The 25317-nt window shown below is 35.3% G+C and overlaps 1 protein-coding gene across 7 annotated transcripts in view; it reads right to left on the bottom strand.

Annotated features, from left to right (window-relative positions):
- Positions 1–602: 602 nt before the first annotated feature.
- ASHH1 (SET domain group 26) overlaps positions 603–25317 on the bottom strand; it is a 103461-nt gene continuing 78746 nt past the window's right edge. For 5 of the 7 annotated variants that reach the window (XM_089829164.1, XM_089829165.1, XM_089829167.1 and 2 more), the window contains 3 exons: positions 15584–15618; positions 1821–2421; positions 603–1246 (listed from right to left, as the gene is read on the bottom strand). In XM_089829164.1, the coding sequence (XP_089685290.1) occupies positions 992–1246; positions 1821–2421; positions 15584–15618 (891 nt within the window). In that variant the 3' untranslated portion in view covers positions 603–991. The remainder of the gene's footprint in view (positions 1247–1820; positions 2422–15583; positions 15619–25317) is intronic. The other 2 variants (XM_089829169.1, XM_089829170.1) reach the window with 1 other exon arrangement.

The following is a 25317-nucleotide window of genomic DNA, read 5'->3' as shown; positions in this document are numbered from 1 at the left end:
ATCTAATTTTATAAGGGTTTGCTTGTTTAAAATAGAAATATTTAAAATAATATTGCATTAGAAAAGCTCCAGTTACTTTTAAAAGGGAGTTCATAATTGTTATTATTTGTGCATGTGCTTAATGTGCTAGGTATCCTTCCACTAAATAGGTAAATACCCCCTCTACTTAGAATCCAACAAAAATAGAAATATTGGACTAATATTAATGCACCACAGATAGTCATGATAATTTGAAGTATCGATAATATTGTGTATGAACATCTAAGCATACAAGAAGTTGCCCCCATCAGTCTACTTTTTTTATTGGTAATAGTCCAAAGCCAAAATTTATTATTATTATTATTTAAAATTAAATATTATTATTTGTTAAGCTCTATAGACTCAAACCCAAGCGCTACATATAAAAGGTTCACAATTTACCATTGCATTCTAGGCTTTTGCCTCAGTCTACTATTAGCTGGAGTGCTTGAAAGACACAAACAAAGGATAGCACAAATGATAAATCTGCAAAGTGTTTAGAGATTGGAAACAGGGTACAATTAATTTTTTGATACTATTAGAGACAACACATAAGATTAAAATTCGTAACCCTTGAACAAAACTTGAGAAGATCTCCTTTGTATTGCTCAATAAAATGCTAAATATGGCCACAGAATCTATTGTGAACCATTCTGATATCCAGACCTTCTGTATGCACAGAAGAATGGAGATGCTTAGCATCTACCACAAAAAATTACAATGTCAGAACCGCAAAAAATTACATTGTTACAGGAATCCTCATTGAAATTGAGGACATGAATATGCAATGAAGAATATGCAGCATTTTGGATCTGCTACTGACAAACAGAATTTTATATAGCAAAGGATCTTTGAAAAATAGCATAATATCATCAGTCCTGTGGACCAGTCAATTCATGACCCTGCTTTCCACTATCTCGCTGTTATACAATGCTCATTTTGGGTATAATGAAAAAATGGCTAGTCAATCCGGTTAAACATGTTTTGATTTGTTTCCTTCCAAGTTAAGATCTCCATTCTTTATATCACAAACACGGTCTGCTACATGTTTTACAGTTTTAAAGTGAACATCAAAATGGGCTTTAAGGTGTTCACAAGATACCTTGATCCACTCCTCTGCAAAACGGGTTGGCACACTATCTTGACCATCCTTCCCATGGTGCTGAATCGCAGGCCTTATTTGGTCATAAAAAGAATTCAATTCTGCTGCTTTAGCAATCTTTGTTTCCTGATCAAATGTTAACAAATCACCAAAGGATTTTGAAGAAAAAATGTAAGCAAATATGGGTGACAAAAATAAACATGTTTCAAGAAGAGGAAATCTACACAATGTTGTCGGTTATATAACACATTGGCATGTTTGGCTGTAAAAAATGGGGAACCAAATACTTGTCTTAGAGCGTTGACAAGTCATTTAGGGCATTTTGAGGTTATAGTCATAGGTTCATAGCTGATAAAGAAGTGAATCATCTAAGGAAAAATTGTAATGTCTGGGGATTGAATTACTCATGGACTTCCTATCTTCAGGAGAATAAAATAAAGGTGGCACAGATTAACCAAGTTCTGCCTGTTCATGAAGAAACTTCAGCATTAAGCACGTATGTGTTAGGTTCTGTGAATAAGACTTTTCAGACTGATAAATATTCATGTTTAGAAATATAGATAGAGCTATATAATTTGGTGAGATCTATCCTTACAAAAACATAAATCAACATCTACAAAAAAACCACCTTATGATCTCTCAGAAACATGGACAACATTGACAGGAGTGGAATATCAAAATAAAGATGACATATTCGCACCTGTGCTGCCAAAAGTTCATCGCAAGCTTCCTTTGATGGTAAAATCTGACTAATGAAATCAGCATTGACCCTTTTGCTTATAAGATGATTTGACTTCTGGCATGAAAAGCAGAGAGATTTCTTACTTGGTGAGAGAATAAGTGGATTTAAAAGGTTATTATAAACTGTCTTGACTGATTCATTTTCAGATACTGTTGTATCAATACTTGCAGGACACAGTTCACCATTTACATTATCAACTTCCATTGCTTCAGTTGTGCATTTGATTGTTCCTTCCATTTCCAGAGCTGGTGCCTTCTGATCAAAATCAGCAATGCCCATTTCTTGCTTCTCATCCCATATAGCAATTTCTGCTAAGTCCAACAATGCTGACTTATCCTTAATTGCTGAGACGTCAGAAGAGTGGTTATCTTTCTCATCAGGGGCAGTAAACAATTTGGGATCAGTGCCATTTGTCAGTATTGAGCTTGCAACCTGTGAGGTAGGATGATTCTTTGTAGCTGCAATTTTCAGTTTTTTGCACACCTTAGCCCGTTTCAAGAAATTGGACAAAGGTTCATCCTCATCAGAATCATATAGCGGAACATTCTCTACAGAGTATCTGATTTGTCAGAATTGCAAGTGTCAGACTTATGTAAAAAAGGTAACATTTAATTTTAAATAAATTTCTGATGAAAGGATATCTTTAGCTCATATGATGCTACTAATTCTAACAATGAGAATCTCGTGGAACACTAAAAACATAACATCAAAAGATAAGCAGATAAGCATTTAAGAGAAATGAGTCCCACAACCAAATGATACTGAAAGAAATCGTAAGTCATCATGATAAGACGCTGGAGGCAGATGCAATGAAAACATTTTGTGCCATGGCACTCTGAAGAAGTGTTAAAAAAGGAATTCTGGATTCATGAACAAATGCATCACTATAAAGACACCCAAAGTCAAAACGTACAATACTAAACAGAAGCAATCTCCACATCAATGACAAATCCTAGCATCCCCTATTTAGAATAACATTTCCCCTGGATAGTCACTTAAATTGCAAATATTATTTTAATAGTTGTATTGTTTTTTATTTTGTTCTGGAAGGGAAACAAAATCACTCGACCAAACAGCTGTAAATCTACATTTCTTTATATGCTATAAACAAATACATAAAGAAACAGCAAATGGCCCAGGCCAAACAATGGATACCGACAAATCTAGTATATGAAAGCAAACGGCAAAAATACCTAAACAAAGCATTGAGGACAAAACTAAATATTGTCACAATGGTATATATCAATTTTGAATGATATGAAAAATGAATGCATATTTCAATTTGGTATAAAAATCTCTTAAGATAATTATGAGTTGAGCATAGAAAAAGTTTGCTTTCCCTTTCAGCTGGAACAACCAAATAGAAGAACAAATGGAATACAAAATTAAAAAGAATCAGGTGTTAAGTTTCTACTTGATCCCAAAGCAATAATAGGATAAGGCAGAAGTATTATCAATTGTTATTTACACTGACATGTTTGTGATGCTTAGTGGAAGAATCGAGTGTATTTTAAAAAATAGTTTTGTTTCTCAAGTGGCTGAGGAATTTCATTAAGATTCTGTATCAAAGCCAACAGAAGAATTGAACATATAAAAAGGTTCATAAAAGTATACATCACAACATAGCCCATGATTAGGTGATGGCTAGATAGCCCATATTTAGAAAACCGTGTTACAGTCTGCATTTTTTTTGGGTGTTGGGTTTTTTTTTTTTTTTTGGGGGGGGGGGGTTGGTGGGGATGTGGATGCATTCACACACACACAAAGAAATGTGCAAAATTAAAACATTTGACAATATGATACTTCACCAATACGTACTCAATGAAATTCAAAAAAATTATAACTAATAACTGAATATTCAATAAGATTATAAACCATATCATATACGTCTTTGTTCACGATTCCACTGCAAATCTGAAAATCATGACAATTACAAAATCAATATATAATTCACGATTTAATGCTCATCAATCCAACTCAGAATCACATGGATTCACAATAAAAAAACCTCATCATCTCCAACTCCTCCAAATGCTGCAAGTTCAAGATCATTTTAACTGAAAACAGTTCCAATTGTGCTAGCTGCACCATGTGTCATGATGTTATCAGCATCATCATCCTTGAATGTAATAAGATCTTGAATCATTGCATCAAAGTTTGCACACTCAGGTTCTACACCCCACAGCTTGGCTGCCCCTTCCCTATAGTGATCGTCTTTACATGACAAAAGATGCAAGTTGGTATGAATGTAAACCAAGTCTTCAGCGTTTTTTGAGCCCAACCAGTTATGCTTGAATGAGTGGATAAAGGAGTGTCTACTCCAACTCCATTCAGCAACAAAAGAACTTGCAACCTAGATAATGTTCACAAAACTAAAGCAAAACATAAAATGAAAAGCAATTTAAACAATTATAGAATACAAGCAGTAATCAAAAAACAAAAAAACCTTACTTGTGAGAGGATTTTGATTGTGAGAGGTTGTACATGCTTAAATGGTTGACCACAGAGATACCACCATGTGATAGCTCCTATGTCACATTGGTCCTTTATTGCAATTGGACTAAGATTTGCTCCTGAAACAAATAAGCCAAATTCTTGTCCTAACTTTATTGTGAATATCTTCATCTAGAAAAAGTCATGCAAAGGCTTTGTAACACCCACTAGCAACTTCTTCATTTGCATATGATGCTACTCTGTTTAGCATAGCAAATACTCCTTTGCCATAGAACCTTGAAGATAAGGCATATACAAGGAGGTGCAATGGGGTAGTCATCTTTTCCCCACAATGATGAAAGATCGTTTCTAGCTGATTGCCAAAGGCTTCACATTGTGTGGGTGATTCTCATGTGTTCGTATAGAAAGTTTTACCTTCTCTATCATTGTATCCATGTCATCATAGACATCCCCCAACCAAGGTTGTTCAATATCAGCAGAGCGGAGCATAGTGATGATAGGCTCTGTGACCAAGTATCATCCAAGATCAATGCCTTGATCTTTTGTGCCCTCTCTGAATTTGAAGCCTTTCATATAGCCCATGGCCTAGATATAACCGTCTGGCTTAATACCCCTTGCACCTTGACAAGTTGTTCATAACAATATTATGAGATGTGAATCAGGTTTCAACCACCTAAGTAAGTTAACCATAACAATATGTCAATAAATATTAAGCAAGTTATATACACTTTGATAATTGAACATGACATTAAATTTATTCAAATTAATTAAATAAAATAAATTTAGTAATTACCATTTACCTTCAACGCTAATTTGGAGAATGATATAAATATCAATTGTGACGTGATGATCTGTCACAAACATCTGTATCTCCTCCCCCTCTAGGTAAATTTGTTTCACCCAATATATTTGAGTGTCAATTTGTTTCATGCGCGAGTTTAGGGAGTGTATGGTGCATGGCATCCAAAAAATATGGTAATATCAACCCTCAACCAAAGCATTTGTACCCCTACAATTTTTGGCATTATATGTAATCACTTGGAAGTTGGAGCACATTCTCACCACCCACCATCTCTATGGCCTCAATAAGAATTTTGGAAACGAACTATGAATCTTTCACTTACCTTTCACAATCAACTTCCTTGAAAAATGTTGCACCTTTGGGTGACACTACAATCACATTAATCAATAGTCTGCTTTTCTTACCTTTCCATCCATTTGAAATAATAGAAACACCCAAAGTTTTACATGAATTTCTAATTGGTTTGATAGATTTCCCTACACAAGCCTTCTCTTTTTTATTTACTTACCCTGGTACGCCCATACCCCCTCTGGACCATGCTTGGGTACAAATTGGTACCTAGTCCAAGTAGAGTTCACTACCTAGTTCAATCAGGGTTCAAATTCTTGGACCCAAGTTTGAACTTGTTGCTTGATGGACGGACTCGAGCGAACTTGTCTAACCCAAATCGAACCAAAGTTGAACTGGGCCCTGCAGAGGACCAAAAATTGACTTTTTTTGCAAGTTTTATAATGTTTTCACATCCTTAACCCTAAAAAGTGTAAGTGAAAGGCTTATGTTGGCTTCTAACTCTCATTTGTGGTGTGCAATTAGGTTATTTTGAATCAAATGAAACCAAATGCAATGGAAAGTTAATTCATTGTTGTAACATCCTCAAACACGTGCAAAACATTACATAAAGGTACAATCAGTACAAAAGCAATAAATCATACTCCAATGTGTGAAAAAAATAGTGATAAGAGGCCTTGGATTCAAGTTAGACTACATATTTATGGATTTACAATCATTGTTGGAGTTGCAAGATTTTGAGTCAAACCTTATCAGCTAGGTCCGGGCATGGTCCGCGCCACAAACTGTTGCTCCTTGTGGGTCCACAAACCCACAAGAACCCACATGTCATGGCGCAAACCCTTCCTGGACCCACTACAAACCCTCAGGGACCAGGGAGAACCCTAAAGGCCCCTGTGCAAACCCTCAAGGATCCATAAGGACCAACATCCCATGAGGCCAAAAAGTATGTTAAAAACACAAAAGAATTATGGTACAACTCATATATATATAGACACACACACACACAAAGCCCCCCACGAACCCAAATGGGAATTATTTTTTCGCCTGAACCCACGAACCTATACCCAAATCCGAACCCATCCCTGAACCCAAATCAACAACTTAGAGCATTTCCAACTCCTCAACTTACTACCAAAAACACAACTTTAACATGACAATGTTGCAATTTTTAATCCATTAGTTGAACTTGAAACAATGATAGTTGAACTTGCAATTATGAATTAATTTTAAAGTTTTGAATCTTTGATGTTAAACTTGAAATATATGATGGTATGATCACAATTCATGATGCTATGATTACAAGCGTTAAAGTTGATGGTATTTTTGTTGTTTAAGTCATATGATTTTATGATACTATGTGACATTCTAAATTAATTTAACTCAAGCTTCTAGGCTTCATTAATATGTATATATATGTATGCATGTATGTAATTTTTACATGTTTTTGTACAAACGAATGCAAAAGAACCCAAACCCCTTTTAAAAAAAATTGTAGTACAGACCAACTAGTTCTTTGAACTCAAACTTTGAATCAAGCGCGAACTAGTAACCTAGCTTTTTAAAATAGAGTAGCATGCACCTTTACATACCCAGGGTTTATGTAACCAGTCGGTGCTTAATTCATGGCTTCCAGCGTTTCCTTCCAATATGGTGATCTCACCAAGTTAAAAGGAAGACTATTGGCATAAGAGGCAGCGTTCAACAACTTGATCAACAAAGTCTCTTGCCTCTCTTAAAGTGTGGTGTCCAATCGACCTCTTTTGCAAGTGATACTTTCTACTTCTTCCTCTTCCACTCCCCGTACACGTACTTCCAAGAATGGATGTTAGGAGGATACAATTGGTTCTGAGGGTGATTGCATTGTTTTCTTTGTGGATGGAGGTTGATAAAAAAAAAAATTGATCTTATAACAAAATCATCAGCAACTTCTTATTCTTTTACAAATAAAGCTATTTGTGCATTAGACATCTCCTTCCCACCTGTGCCTTTGCACATTGCGAATCCTTTACCAAGAGGGCCCACAAAATGAAACCTAGGAATATGAGCTATTGGTTGGTTTGCATTTGTTACTTTGACAATAATTACACTTCCAAAGATATAAGCCACCTCTTGCAACCTATGATACTCTTGTGGTATGTCTCTATAAAAGAGATCCTAAATCAATTTTGAAAACTATCGGCTCCTTGCCCTCCCACTAAACTTTGAGTACCAATGGTGGTCATTTCTGCAGAATCCAATCTAATTTCTTGCTATAATAAGAAATTAAATAAATTTAAATTAGAAAAAAAACTATACACATCAAGCATACAAGTGCAAAAAAAATACAAAACTACTCAAATAGACAGCTAAAACTTGTTTCTTCATTTTTTAAAATTAAAAAACTTTTTTTTTTCCACAAACTAGAAAAATATCGTCAAATCTCCAAACAAAATCACTAAAAGACTCAAGAATGGGATCAAATGCATACCTTAGATGCTTAAAAATCCTTTGAGGAAGCTATCTCTTGCCCTATGAACAATCCTCTTCAAAAATAATCACCTTGCCTTCAAAATGCTCAAATGGAGGCCAAATGAGAAGAGAGTCTAGCTACAAACAAAACGAGATAAAAAATGGTCGAATGACCTCTTCTAGGGCCGTTTTAGGGTTTAGGAGCAAAAATTAGAATTAAAAACTCATACTTTTGCATGTTAAATTAATGTTTAAGTGGTAAAACTAAAAAGTCTTCATTTTGACATTTTTTGGGCCTAGGCCCACAGAGGCATCAGGAAGCGCTTGGATGCCTTGTGAGTGCCATTGGCATGCTCTCCTTGGGCATCTAGATGCACTTCGATGCTTGTAGATGCCTCTAGAAGGCATCCACACACATCCAGATGCCCAGGGAGTGAGTCTAGATGGCAACCACAAGGCATCCACTTCCAAATCAGCTACTACACGCATCTGCCCCCACCTCCAACTCCAAGATGCCTACATCGATAACTAAGGAAAAAACCATAGGTGAGATGGGTAAAGAAAACATTGTTCAAATGGACACTGACAATGCAACAATTTATGGTGTTGTGGGTTAACTTTTCGATGGAGAGATGCACTAGCATTTTCTGGTCTTCCATATGTTACCCACCGCATTGACCTCATGATGAAGGCTATTGGCAAACTTCAATGGGTCAAGACATGCATAGATAATGCCAAAACATTTGCAAATTTATGTATGATCACAGATGGGTCCTTAGCATAATGAGACAATACACGAGGTAGGAGTTCTATCGTCCTGAAATCAAAAGATTCGCCACCAATTTCATTACATTACAATTCCTAATTCAATCGATGGCAACTTTGAAGCACATGTTTGTTGGTGAGTGGACTTCCGCATTCTATGCTATGACCATTGTAGGGATTAACATGGTAGATTGCATTTTTTATGAGTTGGGCTCTTGGGCTCCTTGTGGAAATATTGTGCAAGTGAATTTTTTATAAATTCTACACTATGTTTTACTTCTAATTCATATTTTTATGTTGTTTGCAATTTTTCTTATATTCAGTTACACTTAGCTGTTAATGTTTCACAATATTTGTATTGCATTCAACCTGTAGTATTTTCACAAAATTTGTACTAATATCAGCACTAAAATCCACGAGATAGACGTCTTCAATAATGCACAAAGGCAGCTCTTCTCTTGTCAAATTTGCCATTGCTCAAATAGAATTGAAGCCAGGTAAAAATATGCTTTAAGTGCATAACTTGATTTCATAACTTAGTCTTAAGTTGGAAATGAAACACTTTTCAGTCTTTTTCTTATCTCAAATAGATGGTGGAAAATGTTTGGTCCTAAAACACCAAACCTTAAAAGGATTACCATTCGCATATTGAACCAATCATGCAGGGCTTCATGCTGTGAGCACATACACTCCAAGAGGCACAATAGATTATCTGTAGAGAGGTTGAATGATCTCGTATTTGTTCATTACAACCTTTGTACACAGTGACAAATTTTAGACATTGACACCACCCAAGTCGGGCTATAGACGAGGTCGATCTAAAATACATAATGATCATTAAAGCTACATATCTTGTCTGTACTGATGATGACCTTAAATGGATTGATTGAGCTAATAGAGTCATTGAGGCTATAGCCATGGCAGAGGAGGATAGAGCATGAGAACACAAGGCACACAACTGATGTTGGTGAATGCGGCAATTCAAATGCAAAGACTATGGTTGTTGATTCATCCACGACCCCTCTTTAAATGCCTTAATAGGAGGGATGCAATCTCCTCTAAGCCATAGACTTTTAGTTTTAGTTTTGATATATGTCTAGAACATTTAATGTCATGGATTTTATATTCCATCAATTTTTATACATTTGACAATATTTATCTATCTAAGATTGTTATTTCCTTCAGCTACAATTTGTGTTTATACTTATGTGATCAATGTATACTTGTGTATGTAATCAAACTAGCTTCTACTTCATGGTGTTACTGTGTCTTTAATGTTTACTTAAGAAAGAGTACATGAAACAGGTTTTAAATCCTTAAAAATACCCAAGTTGCTTGGGCTTTTCACTTGCCAAGTCCCAAGTCCTGAGTTGAATAACCCTTGGAAAGTCCAACCCAAATCCAAGTCTCATTTCTATTATTACAAGAGAGAAGGCTTAAACCACCAAACAATTGTTTGAAACTCTCAACATCACTATTTTTAATCATCATCCCTCCAAAACCAATGTTTAGAAATTTGCAAGTGTCATACATATCACCATATGTAATAGGAAGTATGAGACTAAAGCCAAGCTAATGAATGAGAAGCTATCGGATGGACAACAATCACTTTAAGGCTAACCTATTCTATAAGAGTTCGTAAAAATAATATGAATAAATAGAAACAATCTAGCATATGACAATTTTACTTGCGACTCTTATTAAAAGATGATTCAGTCTTTTGAGCAGTGTGCTATGGGCATTTGAAGGAGAGGCTTTGGTAGCCCCTCCACATCTATCCTACACTTTTCTAACTTGTATCAAAGAAAATGTCAGCATGTTGCATTCTTGTCTCTTTGGGAAATCCGGACCTATTGTTTCTTCTCTTTGGGTATCATGAACCTCCATATGTCCTATTGGCATCTATTTTATTATATTGGAGAGGTGCTCAACTTGAAAACCTTAACAATCAATATCATGGAACAGAGCAATCCAAAATTGGCGGAGGAATAGGTGATTAGTTTTGGACAGATGTGAGGTACCATGTGCCCTTTGCATCCTCTATTTTTACCATCACCAAATATGGGAATACAAATTTTCCTATCACTCAGAATATATATGAGACCATTGATGACATAGCTGACAAGATCAAAGCTTTAGCATAGATAGTCAACAGGCAACTCATCAATGTGTAATTTATATGAAACTATCTCATTATACTATGTTTTCTGCCCTCTAACCGAATCGGTTTAATAAACAGAAAACTGTCTTAGAACTGTGATTCGTGAATATTTGAATTGAAAAAAAAAAGTAAAGAACTCGAAGATACAAACAGATTTACTTGATGACATTAGTTGAACTGAATTAATAAACATGTTCTATGTTCAAATTTGGATCCAATGTATCCTCATTCACTATGAATTTTAAATAACATACAATGTGGCCTGGGACAGTAACTCCTATAGATAATATGATGAAGAAAAATTTCTCTAAGATTCTTGAGTAGAAGATGTACAGTATAAATGAGGCTGATAAAATCCACAGGGATCAGAACAAATTTGCTAGTCTTACAAGGTACAAAACAGCAGATGGGGAGGATAGGCTTTCTCTAGCACAAGTGAACCCTAAGAATAGCAATGGCAACATGCAGGCTCGGCTACAAATGATTACCATCACATCTTTTTGCATATTAATATTCCCTTTCCTACTGATAGGCATTTGATCCACATATAGTTCTATCAATTCTATAAAGAATTACATGCTTAGTTCTAGAGAAGAAATGCAACTTGTTGAGATTATTCCTTGTTCTTCATGGACAAAAAAGATGCTTGAGAAAAGCAGAAGCTGGCAGCACAGTGGTATGTAAAGATTAAATATGTTTAGGATTTGTTAAAGAATACTATTCTCACTTGAATTTCTCATTTATACTTTGTTTGTGTATGGCGCTTCCAAATTCTAGCAAATGAGAATATTGTCACTAGATACCAATCTTAATGTCCAAAACACATTTACTTCACTTCTAGCATAAGACATTCAACCCAATGGGATCAATAAATTAATCATTCAAAAGTCTTGAATTTAAAGGCGTCCTTTGGCAAAATCTTTGGTCTTGAGGCCTAGTCAATTTTGCAAGTAGCATGCAAAAAGATTAAATTCAAGACTCCTAATGCTTGTAGAAGAAGCTGAAATAGAGAATTGAGAAAGAGGCTAGTTTCACATAGGCATGCAAAATCCATATACCCTAATTTACAGAATAGTTTGCAAATATTCATGGATTTCTAAGGCCTCAATGCAGCCAAATAAGAAAATTGCTATCAGTAGATAAATCAGAGTGTAACATTGGGCAAAAAAATAGAAAAAAAAAAAAAAAAACAATGAGTCATAGCGATGTCTAATGTGTCAGTGATTATAAAAGATTCTAGAGATTCCTTCAACACAAGGCTTCATGGAGTTCTTGACATCTTGCACACACTAGAAAGCAGCAATAACTAATTTCAGCAAGGTCTATGCTCTCATACAAGGTACAAAAGCTTGGGTATGGAAGCCTTGTCAACACACAGGGGAGGGATTCTTAGAAGATAAGCGTTCTCCAATTATGTTAATCAGTTTCTGGATTAGATTGTGTGGAGATTTTTGTCATCAACGTTTTGAATCACATTACGTGATCCATCATCAGGATGAGAGAGCAGGAGATGTCAAATAAAGTAAGTAGCAGATTTAGTAAAGACTCACCATATATAGGAGAACAGGAAAAAGAAAAGAAAGCACCAACCCCAAAGTTAAACCAAAAAACATAATAAATAAATAAAATTATATAAAAACAAAACAAGACAATAGGGGGGAAAGACTAAAACCAAAGTCAACACACAAGAAAAAGGTGAATAATAAAAGAAAAGAAAATAAAATACAGTTAAAAAAGAGATGAAAAGAAATGAATAAAGAATAATGAAATTAAAAATTAAAAATTAAAAATAAAAATAAGACTTAAATAAATTATTATCGAAGACCAAGACAAACAAAAGCTAAAAAATGTTATATATATGTAAATATATATATAAATATATATATATATATATATATATATATATATATATATCTATATATATATATATATATGTATATATATATGCATATATGTAAATCTATATATATAGATGCATATATGCAACACTATATATATATATATACGTAAAAATATCAAAGCAACTAAGAAATACCCTAGCAACTTAAAAGCCTAAAAAAGAAAAATGAAAAATATAATAAATACATGAGGTGTATATGTAATACACGCATTACATATGCAAGTGGGCAGCTAATATATATATATATACACGTACACATACTTATAAACATACCCAAAAATATATAAGTGCTAATATTATATGTATGGATAAGAACTAAAACCATCGATGAGGCATGGGCTTAAATGCTGACTAGAAGAGTAAACATGGAAAACTATCTAACTGAATAACCAAAAAATGAGGACATGGAAAAGCCAGAGGAGAACACCAAAATATTAAGTACACATAACACAAATAAAAATGCATCTGATAAATTTAAACTATATGCTAGAAGCATCTATGCAAAGAAGAATATATGCCTATCAACTAGACCACTAATCAATAAAAACGAAAAAGTAGAAATAAAATTAAAAAAAAGTATAAGATAGATAATAACAAGCACGAAGAAAAATAAGAACAAGGAACACAAACGAGCGGACATAATAAAAACAACATGAAAATAAATAAATAAATAAATAAATAAAATCAAAGAAATAAGCTAGGGAAACAGAAAAGAGAAGTGAGAAAAGATCTAAGAAAGAGAGGAAGCGCACAAAAAAGAGAATCTAAGACAAAGGAACAAAAAAGAGAAGGAAAGAGAAAGGCAGTGGAAGCAATGTCCCCGACAAGAGGAGGAGGAGAGAGAAGACCGAAAAAACAAGGCCCGTGAGGGCAATCAAGACGGAAGAAAAAGAGGGAAGAGGACAGGAAACAAGGCAGGGAGAGAACAGCCACGCAACGAGGGAAGGAGGGAAAGGGAAGAAAACAAAACCCACACTGCACGGGTGTCAGTCCTAGGAGAACAACATGGGAAGCCAAGAGGGGTTGAGGATCCAGCCATCATCCCGATTAAGGTTGATGGGGTGGTTGTTGATTTCGATGGCTTCTTTAAGTTTCTTTAAGTTCTCCAATTGTCAAGACTCAAGACACAGAACCATACAGTTTAAAATCAATCATCTAAACACGCATATTATTATTCTGATTACCATGGCAATCAGGCAACTAATCTTTCCAGATAAAAATTCATAGCACTTTGGGCAGATAGCACAGGAATAATAGGACCTGTATGGGAAATGTGGCATTAGCAGCACAATCCTAAATCCCAATCCAGATGCAGCACATGGAGAGGAGGTTTTTGAGAAGGCATTTCTAATGGCCACCATCTGTACCAGACAGCAATTCTTCAAACAAAGCATGATCCTGCCTCTTCTCACACTGAAGTTGTTTTGGAATATGCAGATTATAATTGAGATGGAAACAAACTCTTGATTAATATTCTCGTTGTATTGTGTAGATGAAAAAGAGAGCTGGGATAACCATCCAGGTGAGGCAGCAAGCCATCTATTATAACATTGTTCTAAACTAAGTCACAAGGTTCGAATTCGAATTCGAGTTCGACTACTATAAAATTTGTATGGAGTTAGGCAAGAGAAAAAATTCGAATTAAATTCACCTTATATAATTTTAATTATTTTTAAAAATATATGTAATATATCCCATAAATTATCAAAATAATTAAAATTGCCTAATAGATTTTAAAACTATAAAACATGATGACACATTTAAAAAGTATAACACATAGTATTTAATATTTATTAAGTATAAAACAAAATTTGCATTTCACATTAATTTAATAGACTGATTAAATATATATCTAATGACCTATTACTCAAAGATTTTAAAATTTAAAGAATCAATTATATTACTTAAAAAATAATATATTTTTTATACATTTCATTAATCATCAACAAATTTAATAAAACAAAAACTTATTTATAATGAATAAATATAATATATGTATTATTACATTATAAAGAAATAAAATGAATATTATTTCATTTGTTCTTAATAAATTTAATATAACAAAGAATTCATTTATACATTACAATGAAATGAACCTAATAAATACATTATTACATAACATTATTAAATAAAGTTAACAAAGACTATTACATTAAAATAAATTTAACAAAGACTATTACGTTATATTATTACATGAAATAAATTTAAGAAAGACATTTGAGGACTTCACAGATGCGGGAGCCGGGAAATTGCAGGCATAAGGAAAATTGTTGTCGTTTGCAAGAGCCTGTGCACACTCGTCTACAGGAACTGGAGATTTCGCATCTGCACACTCCACTGCTACAGGATTATACAAAGCTTCATTGAAACCTCTGTTGAATCCTTTGTATTCAGAACTCTTTGCTTTTCAGGGCCAAAAAATGGTTCCAAAACCCTCTAAAATATGTTGCCCAATGTCTACGATAGTAGTTTTTAAATATTTACAGCAATAAAAAAAATTCCCAATTTTTGCTGGCGAACACTGACAATTTTCATCAAATATTTTAGGAAAAATTAATATTCGGCAAAATCCAAATCTCATGCTTGGGATTCGCCGAATCCTGTGACTTAGGTTCTAAAGACTATTATTTCCCTTTCTCAATGAGAGATTACAAGCTTTTTAGTATTATGGCTATTGAAAACATTTCTGTTTCTCCTTCCCCCTGCAAGGATTATCTTGTGTGTGCCTCCTTTCCATATCTATGTGATATATTTGCATATAAAAAGAAATGACCCCTTGACTATATTAGAAATTTATGTAGAAGAGGCACACATGGCAATTCCCTATATGTTTTGACATATTGTAGAAAATAAAGCAACACATAATGCAGAGAAAATTATAAAGGTGGAGAGGCAGATACCTTTCATCATTATCTTCCCAAAGATAGGCATCATTCTGCAAAAATAAGTATAACAGATTAATTATCTATGTATATTTTAAAAAGATCAATTTTAATATGAGATCATGGCTAAAAATTTTATGCAAACTTGAAAATTAATATGCTTTCATAGAATAACAGATGCAAAAACCACTCATGGGATCCACAACAAACACCAAAAACCAACATATATAAATGGAACAGCAAGTTAGCATAGATATATCCAAGAGGTGTGCAGCAGGCATTTTCTGTAGAATGCCAGACAACTTGTCTCACATTATGTAAACCTGAGAATTAAACTGCCTTCGTAGAATATTATCCCAGAGCAAGAACCACTCATAGGAATGACAACAAACAACAACACCAACATATATAAATGGAACAGAAAGTTAACATAATTATAACCAAATGGTGTGCAGCAGACATTTTCTGTAGAATGCCAGATAACTTGTATCACATTATAAAATCAAATCAAGGTCTTGACAAGTAAAGCATAAGGTTTCGCAGCTGCAAAAGGATAAAAAGCATATAATATACAGTGCATTATTTCTATAGGGAGTGATTACAGGTAAAGCTAATAGAAAAATGTTTTTGATTGCTTGGATAAGGAGAGGTTCACTGGGATATAGCTGACAAAATGAGGAACAGACGAAAAGATTAAATGAACTTTGATACCAAAAGATATCTATATGCAAGCATTCATCACAAGTAAAATATAATGGCACCATATAATTCTACCACCTGTAGGAGCACTTCATATAATGGTCCCCACAAGGGAAACTTCAAAGGAAAGAAAAAACAAACCAAACGTTTTAAATAACTTGATGCATTATTTTGCTTATGCCATTAATACATACTGCTAAAATTGAATATAATTTCTTTGGTAGATGAACTCCTTATTAGTTGTATATTCCATATTTTATAATAGTAGAAAATTTACCCAAAGCTGCTATGGAATCCTAAACATTCGCAAGTGATATGATCAACTTATTCTAAACACAGTCAAGAATGAAATTGCTATAGTAAGAGATAGAGTAATTATATGAAACAGTAAGAGAAATAGTAAGTAGGTCAACGGGATAAAAAAATACATCAGTTTACAATAGAAAGGTCTAAAAAGAGAGCAACCTGGGAAAGCAAAATAGAGGAATAAAAATAATAAAAATGATAAAGTGTAATACAACAAGTGTTTAAAAACTAATTCAACTAGCCATGACGGGGAAGCAAAATTCACAAAGAGCAAGAGCCGATAAAGACTAAAAGGATATGAAACATATTTCAGCAAATATCTGTCAAGACCTAAAAGGGAGGCATTATTAGTGCCTATCATCTATCACTCGTGCCAGAGATTAGGAAACTATGCATAGCAGTTTAAGGAGCAAGAAAGAACTCCCTCTAGAATCTCTCCTAACATCCAAGATCATTGTAATTTCCACGGTAGTGAAGAAATATGTAATATGCAAGAAAGTACCCCCTCTAGAATCTCTTCTAACATCCAAGGTCATTGTAATTCCCATGGTAGTGAGGAAGCTTGTAATGTGTATCTATTCGCACGATGCAGAAGTCACCAAGACGTAGAGCCACAACATGGACTTAACAATATTGTCAACGAGATCATGCAGGGCATTTGTGTAGTTGTATGCTGAAAGAAACATGGTCTAACAAGTCTATCCAACTTTATGCCTCAAATAGCAATAATCTAGGGGTTTGGTGCCACCTATCTCATGCATGGGAAGACAGAAAGAGGTCAGCATGCAGCTCTAGGGCCTATAGGGATTACCTACAAGTATCTGCACCAAACAGTGATGATGTCCAAAATATAAAAGGCGAAGAACCACCAGTCTGGAGGTGTAAACATTATCGAGTGTTGCTTGAATCTGTGGAGGTAATTGTATCTCCCTTGTTTCTTGCAGTAAATAGGGCACCTGAAAAAAAGTGTTTCTCACTTTCTAGGTCCTGCAAAAATTAATATGGTAGATACAGTCTTGGCAGAGAATATAATGATCACTCATAACTGGAGAGAACACGTCAGCAGTTGGCCAAGGGAAAACTTTTAGGGCCAATAGCACTAGAGATGCTAAGGACAACTGACACCATATAATTACACCACGTGTAGTAAATGTTCTATGCAAAAAGCAGGATTGGGGCTTAACAGCTTATGAGGAGAGGTCTAATTGACCTAGATGTATTGTCTGTAACTATCCTCTCCAAAAAGTTTAGTGATGATGTCCTTTGGAGGGACAAATTGACAAGCAATCTATAATAGATAATAAAGGTAACCTAAATTTCAGATTACAACAATGTCAACTTCTAATGGGGTCCAACAGTGCAAACCCCATTCAAAATCCTTATAATAATGAAATGCAAACAATAGATAGCTCATGACTTGAAGAAAAATCCCTAAAGGATCTATAGAATTGTTGATGAACTTGAAGATGGTCTCAAGGTGTAAAGATTGGGCGGCAAGCTTGGATTGAACAATGTACCGAGGAACAATCCGTCTGCAATGGATCCTGTAGTACCACATGAGTAGCCCAATAAAATTTCAAAATGGAGGTTTGGTGATGATATTGAAAGGACATATCTTTGAAGAGCTATTTAGGAATTTGATCTGAAAGCACTGATGTTCCACAGCAAAGAGAGAAACATGTCCCTTGCAAACACATTGAGGATTCACCAAAAATTGGGACCCCACATAGATGGGATATCGATGTGACTTCCAAAGGCACCCCTTTGTAGAACTTAATTTTGGAAAGGGAGAACTCGGCAATGTTAAAAACCATTTACCTTAGTTTTATTAAGCTTGACCACACATAAGAGAAGCTCACATAAATGAGGAAAAGCATAAGTTCATAGAAAGCCCTTCATACTTCATAGAATGGACAGAAGAACCTCAATTGCCAAAAGAGATTCATCATACATCTGTATCCAAATATCACCATCAACTTATTTTTGAGGGAAAAGGGCATACATTATACATATATATCCAAATGAGATAATGGATGTGAGGACATTGTGAAAAATAGAATTAGCATGAGATTTGGTGACTAGTGGTGAAATAATGTGTAAACAAACAAATTAGTTTTACATAGGTGGCACATAACAACTATAAGTGGTCTAGTTAACATCTTAGTTTGGGCATTGATTATGTCCCAACAATTTCTACTGGATGATTATAAAGATAGATTCAATTGTGATCTGAATGAACTTTACGCATTCGGTTTTTGTTTTCTTAGTATCATAGACACATTGAATATATTCTTTAAAAAAAAGGAATAAGTTTGCAAGGCTCAATATGTTTCCTTGAACAAGTTTGCCCTCCTTTCCAACCAGCGATTCCGCATTACATATGTCCTTTCTCTTGTATTAGCAGACTGAATGCCAATTAGCTGCTGTTGATTTTTTTGTGCTTTTATTTTAATTTAACTGACTATTTTTTGCACTATTAGAAATGGGCAATATTACCAAGACAATCAAGGGGTTTCTAGACGTCTCCTAGGCTTTCCTAGGGACAACAAGACATCTTCACTCTACATTCCAAAGGATGATCCCATCTTAGAGACTAACAGTCATGAATGAGAAGGGAAGTTTTTTCCTCATCCTACAATCTCAAAGTCATCCCAAATGATAGGCCAGCAACATGATTCCATGGATCTTGCTTCAACAAATATGTGAATATGACCTAGACATAGATAGGGAGCATTTTGTGTCTGTTCTCCCAAGGAACCTAGCCTAAACTTTAATGTACTTGACTAATTGATAATACAATCATTTTTGCTGACATCAATTTTGTTCTCTATTTCAATTTCTTTTTATCATTGTCCCTATTTATGGCTATGCTAAAACTTCTCATTTCCTATTGATGTATATCTTAGATCAACTACCTATTTTTCTAGATAATTATGCAATCTTTGCCCTACATTGAAAAAGTGGAATGCAAAACAAAAGCCCAAGAGAAAGGGTAGAAGTAGAAGAAATGCAAGACTAGTGAACAAAGTGCCAAATAAATGTAGCAGAGAAGGGGAAAAAAGAGCATAATAACTTAAGTTGCAAAACATCAAAAAGAGGAGAATAGTTTTTAGGAAATAGAACAACCATGCTGCTTTCAAAAGTCATAACTGAGGTACATGTAGATTATTAAATTGTCTAAACCAACCTGCATATTGAAAAGACTCTCAGAGCTGACAAGGTCATATTGTCTGTTGATAGGGCCATATGAGACTCTAATTAAACGACCACTGCCACACAATTGAATGACATATTGATGAAATACCTAATGCCCAAAGTAGTCATCAAGGGATCAACATCATTGTTCGTCTTAGATTAGGAAATCTACAACACTTCAGCGGGGTGTATCATGAGAATCCTGTCGTGAAGCTCTAGATGATAGATGAACCTAAGAGCACTACATACGATGTTGGTACAATAAGTATGGTTTTTGTAAAAATTAAGTGTCCATGGTCCTACAAAATAAGTTCTTGTAATACCCATTGTATGGTTGGGCATACCCAACAATATAAATACCTTTGTTTGCAATTTAATAGGGCTTGCAACAACCAAACATTGTTGCTTATCACATTGAATATGTATCACCGTGGGACAAAAATATAGATTGTTCAGATTTGAAGCATCCAATAACCATATTACAATTTATGGGAAAATGAGAAAAGTTAAACCAAAAGAAATTGATGCATTTGTTAGTATAGGAATAAGATCAGCATAAAGGAGGCCTAACTGACATCCATATCTACTAATGCCTGCATGAAGACAGCTTGTCAACTCTCTAACTGAGCACAAACCCCCAAGTGACTTCTGAGTCAACTCCAATCAGGGTGATATTGATTTGCAAGAAAATGTATGTGACCAGGAATTTGTTGTGTTGCCACAGGGAAGAATGGGGTTCCCACCAAAATGATCTGCTCAAGCAGACTTGCTCCAATTGGCTGCATTAATCCTCAATTTTCTAACGACTTCAACTGTTCCAGGACTAGTACACTCCAACTTATGCTTCCAGGTCCTGGGTGAGATGTGCATGTCTATCTAGTTTAGATCTAGACATTCAATCAGTGTTCATCGCAATTTCTCCTTGCAAATATCAATGCCAAGGTTTATCAAGCTAATTTAGTACTCCTAGAATCCATGAATTCAAACTAAAACCAAAGAATGAAGATAGGAGTAATGTCCTAATCTCAAGCTGAGCACTAAGGGATTTATCGTTCTGCATAAAAGAGAAAATATGCTCCAACATTCATGAATAGGGAGCCTAGTTTAGTCTGATGTTGACGTAGAGCCCGATGTATTTGATACTGATATTTAGCCAATCATAATACAAATACAAATACGGTAATGAATTGCACACCAGACACTTCCAAAACTTCCAAGACGCATCTGAAAACTAGATTTCTACCTTCAAATGAATACAACTTCAATCAAAAGTGATTACAAAATTGTTTTCAGACATACACTTCAAATCGATATGCCAGAAATGAAGATTTGCAGTTCATATAACACATTTAAGTTTTCCAAACCCTCTTACCTTGAAGGAAGATAAGTTGGTCATTTCGGCCAAAAGATGCATCTGTTTAGGAAACCGCTACATCTCAGTTAAGGATCTCACAGGAAGCTGTTAGACCATGTCATGAATCCCAAGGGGATATGCTGGAAACTTACCAACATATCTTCCAACTCCAATCAGGCAGGGCTGAGGGAAAATGATGGTGAGCAATAGTCTTGCCTCAGACAAAATGCATTTCTAAAACCTCCAAATGCCAAAGGTTCCTCTCCAAAACCCAATGGTCAACGTCCACTTTGTTAGCAACTAAAATAGGATGGATAGGATAGAATATAGCACGGTTAAGCAGTTATGATATAGTACGACTCAGTATGTGCCAATACACAGAAATAAACTGACTGAAAACTACACCTCCACAAATTTCTCACAAAATATGATTTGAAAATTGAATCTCTCAACCAGAAAATAGGAACCCGCATGTTTGATGTATTACCTAAATGGAAGTGCCAATTAAACCCCCAAACTATATCTTTGAACAATGTAGAGATCATTTGATGAAGGGTGCTCCCCTTAATTCCATAAACCATAACAGAAAACAAGGAAACAACAGCAAATGCGAGAACAAAATATGGACTTCTTATTTGTGCCGCAAATGCAGAATTACAGAATTCACAAGTACAATATGCTAACCCACATGGGCGCCTTCATTACAATAATTTGCAAGACACGCTGCAAACTATCACCCAAAGCTGTCCTAGACAATGTTCGGGCCCTTCTTAAATAGGCAATTTTATGCCGCCCGGAAAGGTTCTAGACAATGAAACTTAATACCTAGGGCCGACAGACTCTAACAATACATATAGTGTCGGCAAAATACATCTCTGACAATTATTTCAGATATTTTGGGTAGCCCAACTTCGGAAGGCCATAACTCTCGAATCATTGCTCTGATTGGCTATTATAACCACTTTTTGGAAACACCAACTCTTGGTCTACAAACTCGAAATCATGTAAGCGCCCTTCCAACGAGTTTTTGGACCTCATCTAGGAACTCTAAGGCCTCCAACGGTGAACCTGAAGATTTTTCTGCAAATTTTTCCACTGAAAATCCGCAATAACTTCTCCGATACTTAAGCTGGAGTAATGAGATTTTTATGGTAGGCTTATAACTCTAAAATGAACCTTCCTATAGAAAATGAGAATATTCCTAGCTCATATGACAAACATAATAAAAATAGCAAGTTCATGTAAATAGTAACCACCCTGTCTACTAGTCCTTATTAAAATAGAAAAGACTGAAAAGAAAATATTTTTGGGTGATGCAAGATTGCTCTTACACCCTGGATGCTCCTGCATCATTGTTGCTCATGGGGGCTACCATCATCACAAACCGCTGAAAATGAACTTTCCATACGCTATGCAATTTACCAATTCAATCCAGCATGCTCAAAATGAGCTCACAAAGTCTTTAATAAAATACACCAAAGAGCCTACACTTTGCCAACCAATGTGTGATAAATAGAAATGATAGGTGGTTTTGTAACAATACTCACCCAAATGCAACCATCTATCCCATGGTTTCTAACTTTCTAATGTCCTAATACATCCTTTTGCAAGTGCCTTTCAACCCACCTATTCACAATTTCCAATTGGCCATCTGCCTGTGGATGATAATTGGTGCTGCAAGTGAGCTCAATACTACTCAAACTGAAGCATTCCTACAAAAGTAAACTCAGGAATTTGTCGTCCCTGACACAATATTCTTGGGCATCCTATGAAGTCTAAACACCTTCCCAAAGAATAAGCCAGCCGACTGTGCTACTGCATAGGTGGCTGCAATAGAAAAAAAAAGTGTAAATTTTGTCAATCGCCACCCAGATACAATCCTTACATTGGACCTTGTGCAATCATGTAATAAAATCCATTGTCATACTCTCCCACATCTGATCTGGGATGGGCAATGGCTGGAGTATAACGGCTAAAAAGGTATGCTTAATCTTATTTTCTGGTAAACTACATATTTTCTAACATACTTTTGGACTTTGTTCTTAAGTCCCCTCTACGTGAACCTCTCCCAGGTCTGCTTGTATGTCTTCAAGAAACCATGGTGACCAGCCAATGCAACATCATCCAATCTCCTCCAAAAATAGCCTCCTTATAAAATATGAGATCACCATTCATTGTATACATGTCGCCCTAGCAAATGCCCTCTATTAGAACTGTTTCCCATGGATTATTTATACAATCTACTGCAATCCACCTTCCAATCAACCAATATCTCGACTAAAGAACATATGTGTAGCCTCCAAGAAAGTGCATCTGCTGTCACATTTTTCTTACTTTGACATTCAATGTCAAAGTCATATGCATGTAACTTGGCAATCCACTTTTCTTGTCTATCATTGAGATCCCTTGGATTCATGAAGAATTTTATACCATTGTGATCCTTTTAGATACAAATTTGCCTCCTACTAGATTGATTTGAACTTGGCCAACGCATGCACGATGGGCAACACCTCCCTGTCATAAATGGAGTAGCTTTTCCCTACCCCTCTCAATTTCCTACACTCATGAGTTATAAGCTATAAGATGCTTCTCATGCATCAATACTACCAAAGTTGCTTCCCCTATTGAGTCACAGTGTAACTAAAATGGTTAATTAAATTTAGGTAGTGCTAAAACTAGACAAGAAGGCATCACCTTTTTGAAACGTTTGAAACAACTCTAAGTTGATTCAGACCACTCATAGGATCTTCTTTGTAAGATCTGTAAGTGGTATTACTATTAGTGAAAAGCCCTTCACAAACCTATTGTACAAACCACACAAACCCATGAAACCCTTAAGCTGAGTGAGACTTGAAGGAGTCAGCCATCAACAATGGCTTTAATCATTTTTGGATCCACTCTCACTCTATTTGCATTGATGATTGGCCAAGGTATAAAAGTTGTCATGCCAAATTCACATTTTGATGCTCAGATCGCCTCCTTCCTACGTTCTGCTGAAAATCAAGATATTGTCCAAAGATGGACAACTAATTCACGCAATTCTCGATTGTGGCAGGAGCATGGTTAAGCCCAAATGCCATAATCAAGAACTCAAAGTGGTTGTAATGACACTTGAAGGCTGTCTTCTCAATGTCCACAGCCATCGTCATGATCTGACAGTACCCCAACCTTAAATCTATTTTTAAAAAGTAACATGCACCATGTAATTCATCATTTAACTTGTTGATCTGTGGTATGGGGTATCCATCCTTAATCATTTTCATAGTCAAATCCCTGTAGTAAATACACATTCCCATTGTTCCCTCTTTTTTCTTATCCAAGACTACTGTTGAAGCAAAAGTTCTCTAGGCCTGTTGTGCTCCTTATCCAACAATTCCTTAATAGCTTTTTCAAGTCACCCTTATGCTTCTAAGGATGGCAATAAGGGGTGGTGATCATGGGTATGGCCCCTTCTTCCAACTATTTCCCCTTTTTCCAACTATATGGCATGCTCTGTTGCTCTCTCTCCCCATCAGGTCCTCTTACCCATATTGTTTGTGTTTTGTTCATGTGTAATCCTATGTTCTTCCAAATCCCCTTGCTTTTTCACACTGTATTTAACACTGCCCTATTTTTTCATGTATTATAATGGTGAGTCAATTATTATACACCCCAGTCAGATGTCACTGTCCACTTATTTTGAACCCTCTATAGGATGGCAAGGTATGCTACTCTGATACTACCATAATAGGCAGCCTAGTTTGGTGTGTTTTATTTAATTTAAATGTACGTTTAATGTGTTAGCTACTGATTTATCCAATCCTAATACAAATGCAAATACAGTAATGAATTTGCTGCATTTATAAATTAAAGAGAGACAATATCTCATATCTGAAATACAAATTTCTAACTTAAACTGAATACAACTTCAATCAAATATAAGTACAGAACATTTTGCGACATGCCCTTCAAATCAATATGCAGGAAACAAGGATTTGCAGTTCATACAACAAAAACTCAGTTTTCCAAACCCTAGACGTATACCTTCCAACTCCACTCAGGTGCAGCTGAGCAAGAATGATGCCGAATGGAAGTCCTGCCTCTTACAAAATACATTTCTGAAACCACTGAATCCTAATCAGTCCTCTCCCAGAAGCCCGCATTCAGCTTCCACTTTGTTAGCAACTCCAATGAAACAGCTAGGCTAGAATAGCATGGC

Source organism: Cupressus sempervirens, chromosome 5 (genome assembly GCF_028749045.1).
Source record: "Cupressus sempervirens isolate cs-2001-9-10 chromosome 5, ASM2874904v1, whole genome shotgun sequence".
In the NCBI taxonomy this organism is placed as follows: Eukaryota; Viridiplantae; Streptophyta; class Pinopsida; order Cupressales; family Cupressaceae; genus Cupressus; species Cupressus sempervirens.
This window is presented reverse-complemented; position numbering and strand designations above follow the sequence as displayed.